A 19,387-nucleotide genomic window follows, 5' to 3' on the forward strand; every position below is an offset into this window, starting at 1 on the left:
GGAGGCAAGGAAAGGAATCGAGGATGTACAAACTGAGAAATGATAAGACAGGTGAAAGGGGACACCAGCTAGCATGGCTCTGTCCAAAGTCAAATACCAGCACCTCTAAAGCTCTCTGATGAACAGCTTGTATCTGATTTGTTTAATTCGAACACAAATGTTAAAATGACAATCTGTGGTTTTAGGGGTGGTTACATATTGTAATCATGCAAACTGCTTTTCTCTTCTCTCTTCAGTCCTTTCTTAATGTTTAAAGCCTGGTCTGTTTTTTGCTCCCTGAACCTGACCTTGACCCTCCTGAATCTCTAGCAGGTGTCACTTTGTTTGGATTCACAACCAGTCGTTTTTAGTTGGACATCAAACAGAGGCTCATTGTTTGTTGTCTTGCTGTTTGATACCTTCTGCAGGTGTTCCCGCTCTCCTCCAGCTGATTTAAGCGCAAGGAGATAAAAGTTAACTTAATAACTTCATCATTTAGTCCGGATGTGTCTTTGAAACCAGAGTTTCAAATGAAAATGCAAGAAATGCTAAATTATGCAGATTTACCAAGTGGAATTATTTTCATTTCACTTATCTTATTTTGCTTATTAAAAAAAACCCCAAAAGGAAATGGTAAATTCTAATGATGGATTACTCACAAGTGCATCGTCACGTCATTTAGGGAGAAGCAGGAAAAAACAAGGAGGATGCGTCATGATATAATTTAAAAAGAAGTATGCATTTAGCATCCTGAGGATGGCGATATGTTTTGGTCCAACATTTACACACACAGCAAGATATCCTAAATAATCATTTGTCGTCGAAATTTATGGTCACCAGAGGATTAACGCTGTAGAGTTTAATGAGCACATTACTGTTCCTCTAGCGCCACCCTCAGCATAAACTTGACATTTTTTCCACTAAAGCTCTAAAAGTGTGTTCAGACAAAATGTGAAGCAAATTTTTTGTCTTGCATTATTCACACAAATTTGGACCACTGGACTGTTTTTGCATTTTGAGTTTATTCACCCCAAACAGCCAATATGCCAGCTGTATACATTGCTAGCAAGCTAGTTAGCTAGCAATGTACACATTGATTGGTGTGTGTTGAGTGTCTGTTGTTATATGGAAGCTCAGACTGATCTCATAAATCACCAGGAACTCCGGTTCTGTTTGATATATTCATCCATTTTTTTCCTTTCTCCTCTCATCTTTGTACGATTGTGAGTTGGACTCATGAAGACCTGTGAGAAGTGTACATTTTTAAGTCTCAAGTTAATAGATTTGAGTCTCTGCCTCAATTAGCGACCAGTCACCTCTTTACATTGACTTTATAAGCAATTACCTCTAAACTTTTCTTAACATTCAGTCAGCTAAATCATAAGTGTTTTTTTTGTCTTGTAATGCTTTTATATTATATCTGTAATAAACATTGCAGTCTCTAAGGGGCGATAGTGGAGCTTGAAATGTTTGTTTGCCATTAATTTATGTTATCTAGACACTAATAGTTTAGAAATTAATGCCTAATGGTTGCACTACATTGTTAATTTAATTGCCGAGTGAGAATGTGACAGTTGATTGTCAAACAGGCGGTGACCATCTCTCCCAGAGCAGATTCATTCATTCCTTTATTAATTAATTGTAGTCAGTTTCTAAACAGTAAATGAAACTGCAAATGTTAAAATGACACCACAACATTGTTTTTTCTCCAAAAGAGGGTTAAAAAACATTATAAAATTCTGTTGCACAGGGTGACATGTTCCTTCATTACCATGAACACACACACTGTAGTTTATTTTGATGTGATCCCATATACACTGTCCTGCTGCTGTACAGTAGATTCTCACTAGTGCACCAAATGTGTCCTAATCTGACGCTGAAAACCAACAAACAATCCAACAAATGTACTACTGACTCCTGTTGGAATAACGTTTGCTAAAAACTACAGTCCCCTACAGAGCCTTTTGCAAAAATAAAAATATATTTGTGACCCAAATTTAAAGCTTTATATCAGTAGGAACCATTGGGCTGGGCTGTTGGGTTTGGGCTGTTTTTTTTTCGTGAAGCTTTGGGCTTGTTTTGGAGTATTTTCAAATGTATCTAATAATAAAATTATCCTTCTCTCTCTTTCTCTCACTGCCAATCATCTGCGAGAGAGACAGCATAACCAAGCATTAACATTAGCCTGGAGAGCAAGTAGTCAGTAATGGATGAAATAGAGCAAAAACTTGCAAAAGGTTAGCTCCTTAAAATCCCCAATGATTCAGGGAAGGCCATTGCATAGTGGAAACATGACCTCATTCCGACAACAAAACCTCCAACCTTCCTCCACAACTCTTACGCTTAAAGAACATTGTGACTGTAAAATGTTTTGTTCTGGATTCTCTGTTTGAACTGTTGTCAGGTTCAGTTGGGAAAGATGTTTTGAGTTTACCAGCCACGTCCATCTGGCTGATATGCAGAAAAGGCAAAGTTAATCTACTAACCGGTAAGGCAGATAATATGGTCTATTGCCGTTGCCAGATTAGTTATTTTTTATGTTTAACCCTACCCTTGCCAAAGCAATCAAATAACTTTGTCTTTGAAGAAGAAATAATATTAATATTGTTAATAATATATTTATTATAACAAAAATATAACTGGGTCTCAGGTCAGGTCTCAGATTCTGCAAGACCTGGTTTGTTCAATTGGGTCTGGTCTGAAAGGTATGGTTCCCTGCGACAACCTGTACAAACATTTACTAGTAAACTGCTCAAACTAACAAACATTTAATATTGCCACGCAGATGTTAAAAACTTAAAGGTTACATTGTATTAAGGATCAAATACACCATTCTCTAGTCTAGAAAACGGTAGACGTGTTTATTTGATTGTAACGTGTTGTATATTTACAGGGACTTTTGCTAAAAACAAGCAGCTTATAAACATTATAATGCAAAAGGAGAAGATGTTTACAAAGAAAAGAAATGCAACCAAAGAGGCTTGGGAGTAATTTTCATATTATAATATATGTATATGTTGTATTATATATGAAGAAGTCTACCTATATGTTTGAAATTAGTGTCATTTTTTATTTAAACAAAACGGGTTTGGACTGGAACTTCTGTACATTGTTTAATTTATTTCCAATGGAACATTAATACATTTTTTATAAGTTTGACAGCCACTTTGTGTATCCTTCATATCTCCAGAGACAACGATGTTCACAACCTCTGGTTGTTATATCCCAGTTAGTGGCATGAGCTAACTTTACTTCTGACTACAAATATATAAAGGAAAAGGTAAACACATTTATTGTTTCAGGGGGAAAACATTCATTAATGTTTGTGCACAAATGTAATTACCACAGATTAATTATATTAATGCACAACAGGCTTTCAGTAATACTTGCAGTGTTACTGTGCCATTGTATTGCCATTTACATGTGAAATTTAGCAAATGACAATATAACCCAGGATATTTGATGTGAATAACGAAGCTAGAAGGAAAACATTTTTGAATTGCATCATAGCAAGTGGTCTTTAAAAATGCATCTTTTCAATGGCATGTCTGAAAAATGGCTCATCGCCACTTGTACAAAAGGATCACTATGCAAGGAGTGTAGTGATGTGGTCTATACCCAGAAATGTGTCTTTGTATTTTTGATAGTAAAAAGATAAAACACTCAAAAAAACATCTACACTTTCTGGAAAATCTCCTTCTCTCATCTTGCAACAGCTGGTGGATGATGGCAAATGTTACCGCTCCCAACCATTGACTGTATATAAAGTATATAAATATTTATATACAGTCAAAGATCCCGACAGTTGTTGATTAGAAACCATGGTGACAAAAAGTTACGACAGTTCCTATTTCCACCAGAGAGAGTGAAGTTTGTCCCAAAGCTTGCCGTTGTATTTATACCCTACACCTTAATGAAGGGAACTTCACTCAGCTATGAGTGTGACTACAAACAGAGTGCACTCTGTGACACAGTGGGAGTGGGTAGGAGCTACTTTCTCTCTCTCTCTCTCCCTCCCTCTCCCCTTCCTTGTGTCTGTGCTTAATTACAGGAGTGGGAACAGATGTGCGGGACTCAAGCAACCAGCTGCCATCCATCGTTAGTCCTGCATAGGTATCTGGTTCAGCCTCCATCTCATCTCCAAATCGTAGACTCTGTTACTACAGTCGGTCACATTGCTAATACCTTTTTTCCTCTGTGCCTGCAGTTTTGCCTCTACCTGACTCTGGCCCCTGTCTCCAGCCTTCCTGCCTCGTAAGCACATCACAACATCCTGCTCTTGGGGAATCCCTCTACCTGGCTCCCCTCAGCATTCCCTCTGCCCAGCTTCATGCCAAAGTCTCAGCCCCCAGTTCCTGCTCCTGCCCAAGCCCTTGCCCAGGCCTTCCTGTTACCACCTTGCAATAAACAATCTTCTAAAACTACTCGCTGCCTCCTGTCTCAGTGTTCTGTACTTGGGTTCACTAGTTCTCGAGCTATGCGAAGGACAAACTTACATACACACATACATATATACAGAGATCCCAAAACAATAAGGAATTGATAATATATATACACACACACATATATATATATATATGTATGTGTGTGGTTCCTGAGAATGAATAAGCATTAGAACCATTTAAATTAAATGGTTTAAATCCAGACAGAAACTTCGCCAGTGAGCCGTCGAAGCAGTTTGCAGCCTTCCATTGGTTGATTCTGCTGCCAGTCAAACGTGTCTGCACTCCTATTGGCTAGTTTTACTGCCTGTTTTTTTCTCTTGTGTATGCTCATTCTCTCTCTCTTTGTCCTGCACAGCAGGTCAGATCCCAGAGGCCTGCAGTGCCCATTCAAAACGTGTCCTGCATTAAGTCTTGAACGTCATGCCAAGTTTCAGTCACAGTACAAAGTTCAATAGTAGAGCTTAAGTCTCTTAAACTTTTTCCAAGTCATTACCACTATGGATATAATACCACCTTTGACCACAATGTGGGTTGCGATGGCAGAGTGCTGTCCGTATTCCTGCTTGTTGACTCCGTGGGCAGAAGAAGAAGCAAATCAATGTTGTTTATTATTATATTTTTTATATATTTCTCGAGAGCCACTCATCCCATGGATCTATAAAGTGAACTGCATACAAAATCAGAGGTGGGGCCCTGTTCATTTCTATGAAAATTGCTCAGTGGCGCATGAGGCCAAAAAAGCCACTTCCCGCTGTCAAGAAATACCCAGATGAAAACATACTGTGGATGCTCTATGAGCCCAGTGCGTCCTTGGTGCATGCTCAGTAGAAAGTAGCTAACTCGAATGGGGATAAAACGATTTAGTCGTGCGTCTCTTCTAGACTTTAGAAATGTGATCAGACTGAATGGGTCAAATTCTGATAGTGAAACAAATTATTTCGTGGGGGTTCTGATGCTCAAAAAAACATATCTACTGATTTACAGACATCTCTTTCACAATGCAAGTCTATGGGAAAAAGTCTTTTTGGGCCCAGTAGCATCACATGATGTCATAATTACATGGTTTGGCCACGTTGTCAAAGTGCTTTCAAAGCCCAGCACTCTTCCTGAGGGTTTGGCTCATCCAAACGTCACACTCAACACTGAACTTCTTTGGGTCCCCAACAATACATCCACCAGGTATGAAGTAGATCAGATGAACAGTTTTCGAGATATGCAAAGGACAACCATACATACATACAGACAGACAAGGATTGCTTGCTTTGTGTAGAGAGAGATATATTCAACAAGACTGCAAAATAGGTTGTCTTGTTTTGTTTTATTTGCAATAAATGTTGAAAAGAGAAGAAAGAAAGCATATATTCTCTGGCATGGCACATCACAGATAGTGGGTCATGCTAAGTCACCAATAATGCTGGATCATGTCAGTGAGTGTTTATTAGGGGGCCAACTTTTCACAAAGGAAAGTAAGGTGCACTTGATTAAATTTTAATGCAGGACATATGCAGGCGAATGTCATTTGTGGCCCAATCCTGAAATTCACTGGTAAAGAACTGCTCCCAGTCCTTTGGCCTTTGGACTGGGAGAGACAGGCACAGGTGAATTTTAGGGGTGTGCCTGATACAACATAAATTGGCAAAGCACAAATAGTTTTTTATGAATATTTGTTTCATACAAATATTTTTAAAATAATGATGTTGATGAATGATGTTTTCAGTAAGAAAGAAAAACCCATGTCAAATACCAGCGTGCAGGTCACTTATATCGCTATGTCAGTCTCTCTCCTCTGTTCCGCTGTTACATCTATCAGCAGGTCTCAACAAGGGGAGTCACATCCACCTGCTACATGACGCATATTTCCTAATTTGGACACCACTCCTGGAGTTGGGGGTGATCCCCAGAGATAAAGCTGAGCTACTGACACATGCATAGTGCTCCCCATGGACTCTTCATAACCTGTTGTTCCCCTTCTCCTTTCCACAAAGTTAGGTTGTAAAAAATATTCCATGTTCCAATAGAGAGGCTAGTTTCCTGTATGGCTAGTAAACATTCTTTGGCTTCCTTTAAAACACCTACCTCTTGCTTGCAAATAAGTGAGTAAAGTAAATGGGCATGGTGATAATACAGAAAGATCAAAAAAGGATTCAGTTTTACCAGCTGATTTAACACCAAAGTCTTCTTTTTTACAAACATAAATAATTTCCCTTCACATTCACACCAAGGTGTCACAACCCCTCCTCTGTGACACCTGCCTGCCTGTTGTGTGTTTTTGTTATTGTCTGCCTTTTTAATATGATATGAGATTTGTGCTTGGTCTGTTTTGGTCTCTCTATCTGTTCGTTCCCCTTCCCCCTGTGCCCTCTGTCTCTCCCTCTCTCTGCACACCTGCCTGCCACCAAGCCATCACCACTTCCCTACAAGAACCCTGCATGGACAGCCAGTCCCCACTGGATCGTTGTGCCGTTTGTGGTTTGTTGATGTGCCGTGCTTCTAGCTCTGATGACAGTCAATTTGCCTGTCTGCCAGCTTGCCTTAGACCTGTTCTCGCTGTCTCCAGGATTACCTGCCTGCCTGCCCGCTTCGCCTGGTCGCCAAGCCCGCCAGCCAGCTGACATCCTCGGAATTACCTCTGCCAAGCCTCCTTCCGGATTTCTCCCCCTCACCTCAGCCCAAACACCAGCCAGCCACCATCCCTGCCTGTCTCAACAATAAAGATTTGTTTTTCACCTTACCTGCTTGTTCAGTGTCTGCATTTGGGTACGGCCTTGATACATGACAGAGAGTCAACCTTTCCTACAGAGATGTTTCACATTAAAAACCTTCCAGCAGCTCAAAGGGTATAATCCCTCCTTTTCCTGGTATTAAAAAATAGAAAAGAGGAAGCGACTGGAAATAATAGATGAATGAAAACTGTATTTCTTGTATTGTTGTTTTATTGTATTGTTGTACTAATGGAATTTGTGCTGTGGAAATATAGATTATGTGGATTTGATCAGGTAAACATACTTATACACAGGTATATGTGGAATAAATATCAGGAAATTATCTTCCTTTAATGTTTAGAATTATAAATACTTTGCTGAGGACAGAAAACGGTTTAAAATTTACCACATTTTTTGATTCCCCCTGTTATGTTGATACTCCTTTCAGGACAGGGTTAGGGTTATGTATATTTTAAAGTAATCTTTTTAACCCTTTCATAATTTAATTTCTTGCCTTGCGTGATGTGGCTGTAGACAGTAATTAGATGGTAAATGTATTTATGAAATTCATGAAGAAACATGAATGTTTAACATTGAAATCTGTATTTACTTTCCACAAAAGCAGCTCTTTTATGTGTTGGACAGGTTTTGTTTTGCCTCTAGAGTCAGTGGAATTGAAGATATATATTTAATTTCAGTCATCATAATTTCAGGAGATGTTTAGCCTCCAACAGTACTAATGTAAAACTGTGGTCCCTGAGGACATTTATTTTTCTTTTCCTTGGATAATTACTGTTTTGATCTGAACAAAATGACCAATGATAATTGCACACTTGCACCCTTCAGTTTTAAAGGATTTGTTTTGGTATCATGCAGAGGACACAACATTGAGGGTCATGCTAAGAATGACCAATTCCCTTCACTATAAAATGAGAAGAGGAAAGATGCAATTTCCAAGAATCTGCACTTTGAGTAAAGGGCTTCTGGGACAAACAGTCATTTATAGGGAGTCTGGGTTAGATTTATGACCCAGCAGACAGTCAACTATCAGTCAAGTCTGTTTTAGGTTCATTTCAGGAACAAGGACACACAGTGTAATTAACTTGCATGAACTTGCTTCTCTGCACTGCACATAGGTAAATGTGCACCGGGGTAATTTCGTAACATTTGCATGGCTGTTTGTTATACTTGAACTTTGTATGATGTAAAACATGTTTCTAGTTTCTAGAACGAAAACTCAGAGTTTTGAAGCAAACTTTTTTTCTCGTTAACCAACTTATGACTCAGCTTTGAGCAGGAAACTGCAAGCCCTTGCTAACATAAGCTTTACGTTAACGTGGCTAATAGCTGATACACTTATGTGAGCTAACTTAAGGCCTTTTTCAATAACTATATTTACTTATCAGTAGTGCAGAGAGAGTACTGTATAGCTAACAGTAAGTGAATTAGTGACTCTTATATCAGGACAAACAAGCTAACTATGTCCAGTTAGCAAGCTAAGTATGTCCTGCCATCATGCTTAACATTAGCTATTGATACCCATGCTAATGATAGCTCTTTAGATGTTAGCTAAATTTGGCTCATTGGTTACAGTTAAAGTTGTGAAAATAACACTTCACTTACCTCTAAAAGTCTGAGCCTCCTCCTCCGAAATGTCACTGTCGCCTTCCACCACAGACAGACCCAGTCATATGCTAAACTTGTCCTCGTCTCCTGTTCTGCTCAGCACTGGAGTCAAAGCAGGGCAGCGCTGTTGGCGGTTAACGTCTCTGGTATTAATGCGCCACTGTTGCTTGGCAACCATTTTGATGTCTTGGGGAACTGTATTTCTTGGTGGAAGAATGACGATTTGCGTGCAGTAAATGATTGCATTTTAAGTTGCTGTGTGTTTATTTTGTTAAGTCTTACTAGGTAGACCATAGTAACCGTTTAGCAAATGTTTGATAAAAGCCACCTGAGGTCGTGATTTATAGTGATTTTAGAACAGCTCTATGGAGAACTACAGTGCATTCACGTGGGTTTGGGACCCATTTATCTGCACAGCAAATTATTAATCTGTCTTTAGAAATGCATGACAGTTTATTGAGCTGAAGAGTGATGGCAGGTTGAAGCACCTTTTTGCCACTTGTTCTCTTGCGACCTTCTGGGAAGCATTGATGCAGGATGCAGCCTTATAACTTCTCCCTTTCACTTGGACATACTTGTGGGGGCAGACTTTTCCAAACTGACTGAAAAAAAAGAAAAAAGAAAAACACATTCACGTTCAGATTGAGGATGAATTGAGGCTGTTTATCCAAAACTGAGCTGAGAATTCAACAGCTTTGCAGAACAAAGCAGTCTCATGTGTCACATCGAGCTGAGGCTCTGAAATGATGACAATAATAATAGAGGCTAATAATAATAATAATAATAATAATAATAATAACAGCTCTAAATACCTTAACTGTAACTATACTACTACTACTACTACTGCTACTACTACTAATAATAGTAATTGTAATCTATCTATGGGCTACATACATTTTTCAATGCTGCAAGTACCCTTAGGGTTGAAATGGTACAAATTTACTCTCTCTCTTGTTTCAAATCACTTTGTACCATTTCTGTTAGTCAAAGGGTGCACTTCTTGCCTCTTTGAGGGAACATTCTTCAAAAGTGTGCCTGTGAGTACAAAACTGTTCTTGTCTCATACCTCCATTTTTGAGTGTGGAGAAAATGTCCAGATGAAATAAAATAAAAAATATGTTGTCTTTAAGGACCTTTGCCTGTAAGAATCAACATGATGAGAATGTGTTGTGTATTTTTTGCAGATGTATAAAGCATTTCAATGAGCATTTTCAGAATAGATACATAAAATTAATATTAATCAGATCCAGAACACAAACACATTCATATTCATCCTTGCATGGCACTCCCCTCATTTTATTTAATTGCTGCAGCAGTATATTGTTACAAATGTCTTCCCTACTCAGCTTACAACCAATTAAGAGACAATGCTGCAGTACATGCACAGATTGAATTAACTGGCTTTTAGCATGGAGACATCGGCCTCACTAGCAGAATTAGATACAGAAAAGACAAAAGAGGCATGTCATGCAAGGTCTCGGTTTTCACCCCAGCAAGCAGAAAGCAGCAAACAGCCATCAACTTAAACAGCTTCCCTCATGAATTTGCAAACTATTATTGAATTATAAATAGGAGACCTGATAGGAAAACATATTTAACTATTGAAAAAAAAAAATCAGCTTAACAGCTTGTTAGAACCAAGGTGGATGCTAAGGTTACCAAGATAACAGCAACATGTTAACTGTGTGTGTCAGCAAGGCTACTTCAGAGAACAATGATCGGTGCACATGTTTATACGTCTCAGTTTGATGACCAACGAACCAGATTTAGAAGTTTTAACTGCACCAATTATATTGTTAGTTATGTGATGATTTTGTGATGTTTTTGAACAAGTTAAGAGACAACTTAGCAATTGCAAAGATATATATTGGCATTTGTTTGAATAAAAAGAAAACTTCAGAGTAATACTTTAAGACTGCAAGTAGAGGAAATGCAAAGTAAGATTGATGCAGGAAGAGACTCAGAGAAACACAGAGAATGCAGAGCGTGGTGTGAAACAGGGAGGGGACCCTTCTATGGAAAATCAGCTCAGGAAATGCTTCCCACGACAGGAAATAATGAGCTTTGCTACAACTATGCACTGTAAAAATGCAAACATACGTTCTTCAGCATAAATGAGGATATATTGGTGTAAGAGAATCATGATAACTCTCAATCTGAAGCTGATTCATTACAAAGTGAGAAAGTTCTGTTAATCTTTTTTTTTTTAGTTGTGGAATAAAAAACAACTTTCAGAGTTCACACAACATTTACACCAGACTCCTCTTCTGTATCTGTGAATTTCAACCAAATGAACCAATCAACTCCTCTTTTATCAAATTAAATTTTGAAACTTAGATTATAGGGTTAGATTATTAGTATATTCCCAGCATGCATGCAGTTCTCCAGAAATTGTGCTGTTTGCTGACATGAGGAAAGTTAAAAGATGGACATGTTTATTTTCATAACTGGCAGATGTATTAGGCTTGATTTTAAACCTATATTGGTCCCTCCTGTGCTAATTTTAGAATCAGGACAAATTTCTGCCAGACATGTTGTTGTTTAATGTCTGATTAATTGCCCAAACAAGAAGTCATTGGTTGTTAGGCGGTTCTTCTTCTGCAGCTCCATGTTTATCTTTATTTTCTTCTTACTTTCCGTGAAGTACATTGTACAGAGTAATGCTAATTTTATGTTTTTGTCAGTGTTGCTGGGCATGTAGTTACCTTATTGGAATTGTCAATGGAAAAAATCATTCTATTTTTAACACCCACACTGATTGATCCATGTTGTGTGCACATAGAAGCTGGACATTCTGGCTAACGCAAAAAGGCCAGTTAAGCAATTAAAATATGCAGTGGGAGTTAACACAATGTACATAATTAATCAAAACGTACAATGTCCAATCAACTTAAGTTGAGTCACATGGTCTCTGATCAAAATTAAAACAAAGCAAACCATGATTTCAGTTCAACTGCTTGCTTTTCCTCTTTCTTTTTTTTTCTTTTTTTTTTTTTTACATTAGACACTTTTCACACAGTCTGTAAAGGACAGAGCATAAAATCACAAGTCTTTCTTCAGGTTTACCTTTTTCAGCTCCAAAACAGGTTTCAGAATAGACACAAGGTATTTAATCTTCCTGAGGGAAAGAAACTTCCACTGTGGGTCAGTCACATGGTGCTTCCACCAGACAATTTCCAAAAAACTAGCCCAAACAAACCACTCTCCAATTCAATAAAACATGATTACATCTGAGGTGTTTTGTTCCGAACTGCAATTTTCTTGCAGAGGTTTAGAACAAAGTCTGGTACTTTTTAGAGTATAGTAGATAAATCAATTCAGCGGCTTACAAAACTCAAACTTCAACTTTTGTAGACCTTGTCCTCAAAGTACTTTAACTTCAAATATGTGTCTACCCTTGTTTGCAACTACACAGCAGTATGTACAGTATACTCTAAGTAAGCATGTACGTCATCCCCAGATTCTGAAGAATGCAGATTTAGTTTTGACTACAGTCTTGTCAGATGTCTATGTCTCCCACCATGCAATGCGTCAGAGGTCAGAGAGATGAGTGTTCAAACAGAATGACCTTTGATTGGCTAGAGAGGCTGGAGAGCCTGGAGGGCCTGAAAGCTCCGATCCGAGAGTACACATCTGCATCTGAGCAGGCGCCCCATGACAGGTGAGGGCTGGGTGGGGTGGTGTGGATCACAGGCAGGGGGAGAGGGAGGGTCAGGACAGGATGTGTCGGTGTGAGAGAAGGTGGAGGGTGTAGAGGTGGTGGAAGCAGGGCAGGAGGTGTAGGGAGTGGCAGTAGGGGTGGAAGCGGCACTGGTGGGGGCGGCAGTGGGGTGATGGCAGCAGGTGTCACTGCGCTAACAGTTTGGATCGGCTGAGAATCTTCCTCAGGGACGGTCCCGTTCTTGGTTGGCACGTCCTCACATGGTGTGGGGTGTTTGAGTGTGTAAGTGCCGGTGTGGAAGAAGCTGTGGTACTCCAGAGCGTGCCTTGCCCTGGCCAACCTCAACCTGCCAGACACAACACAAAATGATTCAGCGTGACACAAAAAAGATGGGATAAATAATTTGCTTTTATTTTGAGCGTAACATGACAAAATTGATATCAATCTCACATCTGTTGTTTTAATTATGGAGAGTCAGAATACAGTTAGCCTAGCTTAGCATAAAAACTGGAGGCATGGGGAAACAGCAAATCTGGCTCTGTCCAAAGTTTAACAGGACTAAGAGTCTACCACCATCCTAGCTGCTCTTTGAGGATGTGCTTGTAGACACGGTGGTACATTAAGTGAAATGCTACCATCAGCAAACATGCTCACAATGACAATGCTAACATGAGATGTATAGCGGGCTATAATCTTTACCATGGTTAACATCTTAGATTAGCGTGCTAGCATTCTAACATTTGCTAATCAGAACTAAACACAAAGTACAACTGAGGCTGATGGGAATGTCATCAGTTTTAAAGGTATTTGGTCATAAACATGACCAACATACATGACACATGACAACATGAATGTCTGTACCAAATTTTATGGCAAATTCATCAAGTAGTTGTTGAAACAAAAATCTCAACCTCACTGTGGCGCTACAGGAAAACTAAAGGACCAAGTTATTAGGATACATCATCAGGAATCATGAATATCATAAAATTGTTTGCTAAAATTTAACCTACTGGTGGCACTACATTGTAAGTGGGCTGTACATTAAAAGTCAGAAGGACAACAAAATCATTTGGATTCATCCTTTGGGGATCATGAATGTGTGCACAAATTTCATGGCAATTCATCCAATAATTGTTGAAATATTTCAGTCTGGACTAAAGTGATGGACTGACCTGCCAGCTGATGGACATTGACATCCCTGGAGTCATGCTGCTAAAGTGGCTAAAATTGGACCCACAGTGTTCAACACATACATCCATCTAGCATAGCTGAAGGTAACTCATATTATGTTGCCATGTTTGTGTCTCAATTAGGACAAGAGACATATACATGCATGAACTTGACATCCACCCCTACAAGCCATCCAGACACAAATTTTCCTTTAATAAGATATAAGAAAAACTGTGAGGAATATACAGTAAATATGGGAGAGAGAGCAGAAAATACTTCAGTGGGATTTGACCTCAAGGTGGTTTGTTAGAACCTGTACACACCTGTGTCTCAGCTGTAAGAGTCTGTACAGCAGCAGCAGGATCACAACTCCAGCCAGAGTTACCAGAAGCACCGCCACCCTCACATCCAAGCTCCAGCATGATTTCCCATTCTGTCCAGGTGAGCTGCAGGTCCTGGGGGGCTGTGGTGTCTGGGACTGGACAGGTCCCTCCATCCTCCGCTTGGGATTGATTATTGCCTGGGACAGGGGCTGGATGGTGTCTAGCAGGATTGATTGTCTGTTTCTGAGTATAGCAGTCTCAGGCTGGGGAGGGATCTGGAGAGAGGTGCTGCTGGTGACCTGATGACCAACCTGCATCGCTGCCAGGCTTGATCCAGTGGGGAAGAGTGTTGGGGTGTTTCTTGGTGTAATTTAGTCCCCCATGTTGAATAGACTGAGAAGTGTGAGCATGTGTCTCCAAGGAGGAGGCTTGAAATGGCTTTAAGTATGTGACACTCTGAAACATAAAAAGTCTCAATCACTGCATGTTTAAAAATTAAGCTTGTAACATAACAAATGTAGTCTTTTTTGTTATATTTCATCTTATGTCTTTTGCATCTATTACACTATTCAATGTTTAAAATGTTATCTTAGGATACAAACACTGTAAAAGATATTACCAACTTAATGAGAAACTCCTTTTAAATTTCAAACATTGCGGCCATGATGTAGAAGTGTACTCCATGGTAGGTTAGTACCTGATGACATCACTGTGATTACAAGTGCAACAGAGCACATTTCAGACCAGATTTTTTAGATTTTAAGAATTGGTCAGAATTCTTAAAATATCAATCTTAAATTATCAATATTTTAAGAACTTTAAGAAGAAGAAGAAATTTGTAATTGACAAGATCAAGAATTTTAAATTTGTAAATTCAATGATTAAAGGTTTTAAGAATTTACGATTTAAAAATGTCTGGCCTGTATTCCTAAGCTTAAACCGGCAGTGTGGAACATTTACATATAAATGAACATCCATTACATTCAAGCCCTTGCCAAATGAGTTCACACACAATGCTAATTAAACCTATCACTGCCAGAATAATCTCTCTGTATTTCACAGTATACAGAGTTTTTAAATCTCGTGTCGGATGCAACATTCCTGCACTGGCCATATGGCCATTAATCATGTGGCTCCTCTAGACTTTCCAAATGTTATCAGACCAAATGGATCAAATTCTGATAGTGAAACAAGTCATTTCGTGGGGGTTGTTTGACGCTCAAAACAATTTATCCACCGTTTTACAGCCACAACAGTAGGTTATGGCCAGTGGTGTACTGCATGCCTGTGTCAGGCAATCACAGCCGAGCGCCCCCCTTTACTACCAGAAGGTGGAGACAAAAGTCCCACACTCCAGCTTAACGAATTTTAAAATCCTAAATTTAAAACCTTACAGGTACCCTGTAGGGTTTTCTTGTAAACAAACAATTATGTTTACATTTTGTGTTTCTCACTTTAACGCAATGTGTGTATCACTGAAGCCCAACATACATTGAATGCATTTCTGTCCACATAAAACATCTGCAAAGCCATGTGTACATTTTAAATCCTATAATGTTTACATCATTGTTTGCTGGCTAGCAGTTTTCTTTTTCTGCTTTTGCTGGTGCATTACTATCTTTCTTTTTACACTATCACCACCAACTGTCAATCAGTAAAATCATCTTTGCCAGAAATCATCTTTAAGAGTGTGTACAATTGTGTCCTTGTGCAAGTGCACATGACACAAACAAAACCAACTGCGTGAAAACATAGCACTACTAGAGGTCAAAACCTCCATAGGGTACCTTTAAAATATTACGATTATAATAATGACTATGGTATTAAATGGCTAATAACCTCAATTTATGTCAATTTAACTGGCTTTAAATCGTTTTCAGACAATGTCTGAGTGAAATGATCTCAGTGTTTTATTTACATGAACTCATTGAACCAAGCAGATATTTTCATGTGTTAGCAAGAATTAAACAGAGGATTAAATCCTATTATAAGTATGTAGACAAACGTAAGAAATACAGTATATGGCATTCTTAAAGAACGGCCTTGCAACTCCCTCAATGTTAGTCAGAAAATTAATAAGCAATCTGCAACTTACTTAATTCAAATTTGATGGCGACGTTGTCGGTAGATTCATACAAAAAACAAATACAGACAACCTGAATACGACAAGAACACTGGCTGGGAATTGTGTGGCTTTCCAGGACCAAATCCTGAGCACACACCAATGGGAGGAAACCGGTGAAAACAGCAGGAAACAGTGCACTTCCCTAACACAAAACACAGAGATGTGATTGGAGAGCACTTCCTATTGCCATGGTTACAGGAAACTGGTCAAGGATGTCCTTTTTTAATGGACTTCATTTTGAGTGTGAGTCTGAACACAATACTACACACACATGTGAGTACACACAAACACTTTGTATTCCTCAAGTCTTTCAGACAAGCTCAAATCCCTATTATAAATGTTATTACGCGTCATCATTTCTGTCGGATAAAAAAGCAAATTAAGCCTCTTATGACATGATATACAAGCTGATATAATAGGATGAAAGTCAACAACTTGTGGCACAAAGAAAAGTCTTGTGTAAAGGGGCTTACAAAGCTTAAAAAAAGGCAACAAAACACCAAACAGAGAAGTCGAACCACAGTACATACAGTCTGACCTTTGCATTGGAGCTTTATCTGGAAAAAAAGAACAAAATAAACAAAAGCGGTTTCAAAGTGAAAGGGAAACGGCTGTTTCATTGCCACTGAAGCAGCTCACATTAGTCCTGGCGTTGCCAGCGCAGGTCAACAGATGCAGAGAGATGGTGGCTGCTGTGAATGACTGGCTGCTATCTGATTGAGCCAGCATTCAGGGGACGAATAAATGACACATGGACATAGAAAGACGCACACTCCAATGCAAGTCCAGCTCTCATTATCTATCTAATAAGTTTTGATGCTGGGCTGAAAGGGAGAAAGTCTTTGCTCTCCCTCAATATCCCTGCCTGGCACCCCTACAATCCTCTGATATTGAAGAGGAGAGTAATATTAAAAGATCTGTTATCAAGGGCCCAATTGTAATTCGGAGGTGATACACCGAGACAACCTGCCAGAAAAGGATTCAGGTGCTGTACTCTGTCTCAAAACCACAAAAACGATAGTGTCTTCATTCAGTACTCTTCAAATACTTAATTTATTCTTAATGTACTTTTGATGTTGACTTAATTGGGTTAAATTTGGGTTTTGGGAAAGACTCATAAGTACAGGGGGCAGACATAATAAAATGAACATCTTGTATCTTGTGGCAAGGGTTCCTGAATAGTCCTACTTATCTTTCCCATACACACTGTTAAGTAACTGGCTGATGCGTTTTTAATACCTGCATGAGCATGAATCTCCTCTGATGGAATCATCAGCACAAATCAGCAGTGATGGAAATGGAAAAAGGTTCACTGAAAAAGAAAACTTCAGAAGTACAAGATTATGTTCTTTTTTCAGAAATCAGTCTTAGACAGCGTTCTGTCGTCAAATCGCAACTGCACATTGAGCTTTGTAATATTTACTCGATACATTGAGCTGCTAAAATCAAAGAACAAATGTAGCTCTGTGTTTTGTTTTGCTGCTCCAGCTTAAGTCTTCTTCAGTGCAAAGTCCCTTTATTGAAACTTGCATTGTCTTAGAGCTCCGAGCAGCAGTGGGAGCTGGGAACACTATTGAATTTGTTAAGGCTGTTATAGAGCTGTGAAGTGGGAGGAGTTGCTGCTTCCAGAAGATTCTCATGATTCTGTAAGCAATATCCTAAAGGTTTCCTCACATAAAAACATGGGACATTACCCGATAATGTAATGGCCATAGAGGTTTATGTTGTGGCCACAAGTTTTAATTACTTCAACCCTGTTTTGGAGGAATCATGTTTTCTGACATGTCATACTACAATACCCATGAGCCTCAGCTGTAATTGCTATCGAGAGATAATACAGGTTTCTTGCTGAAATTGACCTCAGTTGTCATCATTAAATCCCCCCTTGAGTTTCACTGTGCAGAATGATATATGTGCACAGTCTGACACCAGAAGACTGTTTTCACTTTCATTTGCTGAAAGTAGAAAATTTCTCTGTGCTCACCATAAAGCTGAATTTTAGGTGTCTACCTACAAGCATGATTTGTGACATCACAACTAGTTTGGAGCAATCATAGTCCAGTATGTGGACAGATGTGATGTAGAAACTTGAAGCCTCCAGTGCACTAAGAATGAGATTCTGGATTTTGTGGGAAAAACATATCAGACACAGCTTATTATTCAAAATTATTTTATATGTTTTAAAATATGTCTGGAGGGGATCTTTAACTTCTCTCCTTAAGTTTCCTGTACTTTTCAAAAAAACTGATATTTTTCAAAGAAGTTGTTAATATTTTGTAGTGATGATTCAACCCAGAGAATTTCACGCCAATCCATGACATTGGATAAAACATTGCCTGGGGGAAAAAATGAATAAAACAGGAGCAACCGCCCCAGAGGCGCTCCTCACACAACACAACTATTAAAAATCTGGTATTATGGCCTTTTTAACCCATTTTTATAGATACTGAGTCTGTTTTAAACATATCTGTGACATCTTATTCACCAAAAGTTTTTTAAATTCCTCCTGATGTAAATTTCCATCCTCTGGAAGCTTGTAAAGACTTTTTAACTGCTGAACAACCAGCAACACTTCCATCGTCCTGCTTTGCTCGTCATTCGGCTGCAATGAAAGCTCTGACTACAGAAGTTAACTAACGGGTTCCGCCTCAACACCTCTCACCTTCAAAATTTCAAATAACTTAAAAAGACTGAGGAGATAGAATTGAATAATTTTACAGCACATGAGGGTCACACCATCACCCTAATCCATCCCAAAATTCATTAGGGCCTGAGCACTTGGGTCCAATTGTACATTTAAAAAAGAAAAAAAAAATATATATATATATTCTGGACAGAAAGTCAGCCGTTTTGGATTTCGTGCATCAGTTTTCATTTTATGAACACATTTGAGGCCTTTAGGATGCGAAAAACTCATGAAATGTTGATTCAATGTTCGAACTACTAAGTATTCGATTTGATACTGCAGTTGGGCTTGGGCGTGGCATGTCAGCTCTATACCACTCCCTTATTACTTTGAGCATATCTGAGGTGCTGGGGTGCTCGAAAACTCGTGAAACTTTGCACATGCATCAGAAGGTGTAACTTGATGTCTGATATGGTTGTTGGGTTTGGCTTGAGGGCACTCCCTAGAAAATTTCAAAGTCAAAACTCCACCTCTAAATTTGATGTAGATGTACAAAATTTGTTAGGCAGATGTATCATCCCCAGACTTTAAAAAAGCCTCTTGGAGCCATACCCTTAGTCCAACAGGAAGTCAGCCATTTTGAATTTACTGTGCAATTTTTTCACAAAGGAAAGCCATTGACAGGGGTTGTACTTTAACAAACTCCTTCTAGAGAATTAACCCGAGCGGC

General features: G+C 39.0%; 1 protein-coding gene across 3 annotated transcripts in view; it reads right to left on the reverse strand.

Moving 5' to 3' along the window:
- Positions 1-10,962: 10,962 nt before the first annotated feature.
- Positions 10,963-19,387, reverse strand: part of LOC122967977 (inverted formin-2) — an 82,728-nt gene continuing 74,303 nt past the window's right edge. For 2 of the 3 annotated variants that reach the window (XM_044332825.1, XM_044332824.1), the window contains 2 exons: positions 13,907-14,362; positions 10,963-12,759 (listed from right to left, as the gene is read on the reverse strand). In XM_044332825.1, the coding sequence (XP_044188760.1) occupies positions 12,291-12,759; positions 13,907-14,223 (786 nt within the window). In that variant the 5' untranslated portion in view covers positions 14,224-14,362 and the 3' untranslated portion in view covers positions 10,963-12,290. Of the gene's footprint in view, positions 12,760-13,906; positions 14,363-16,001; positions 17,907-19,387 lie in introns of those variants that run through there. The other variant, XM_044332823.1, reaches the window with a different exon arrangement.

The sequence above is a fragment of the Thunnus albacares genome, chromosome 18, assembly GCF_914725855.1.
Source record: "Thunnus albacares chromosome 18, fThuAlb1.1, whole genome shotgun sequence".
Lineage (NCBI taxonomy): Eukaryota > Metazoa > Chordata > Actinopteri > Scombriformes > Scombridae > Thunnus > Thunnus albacares.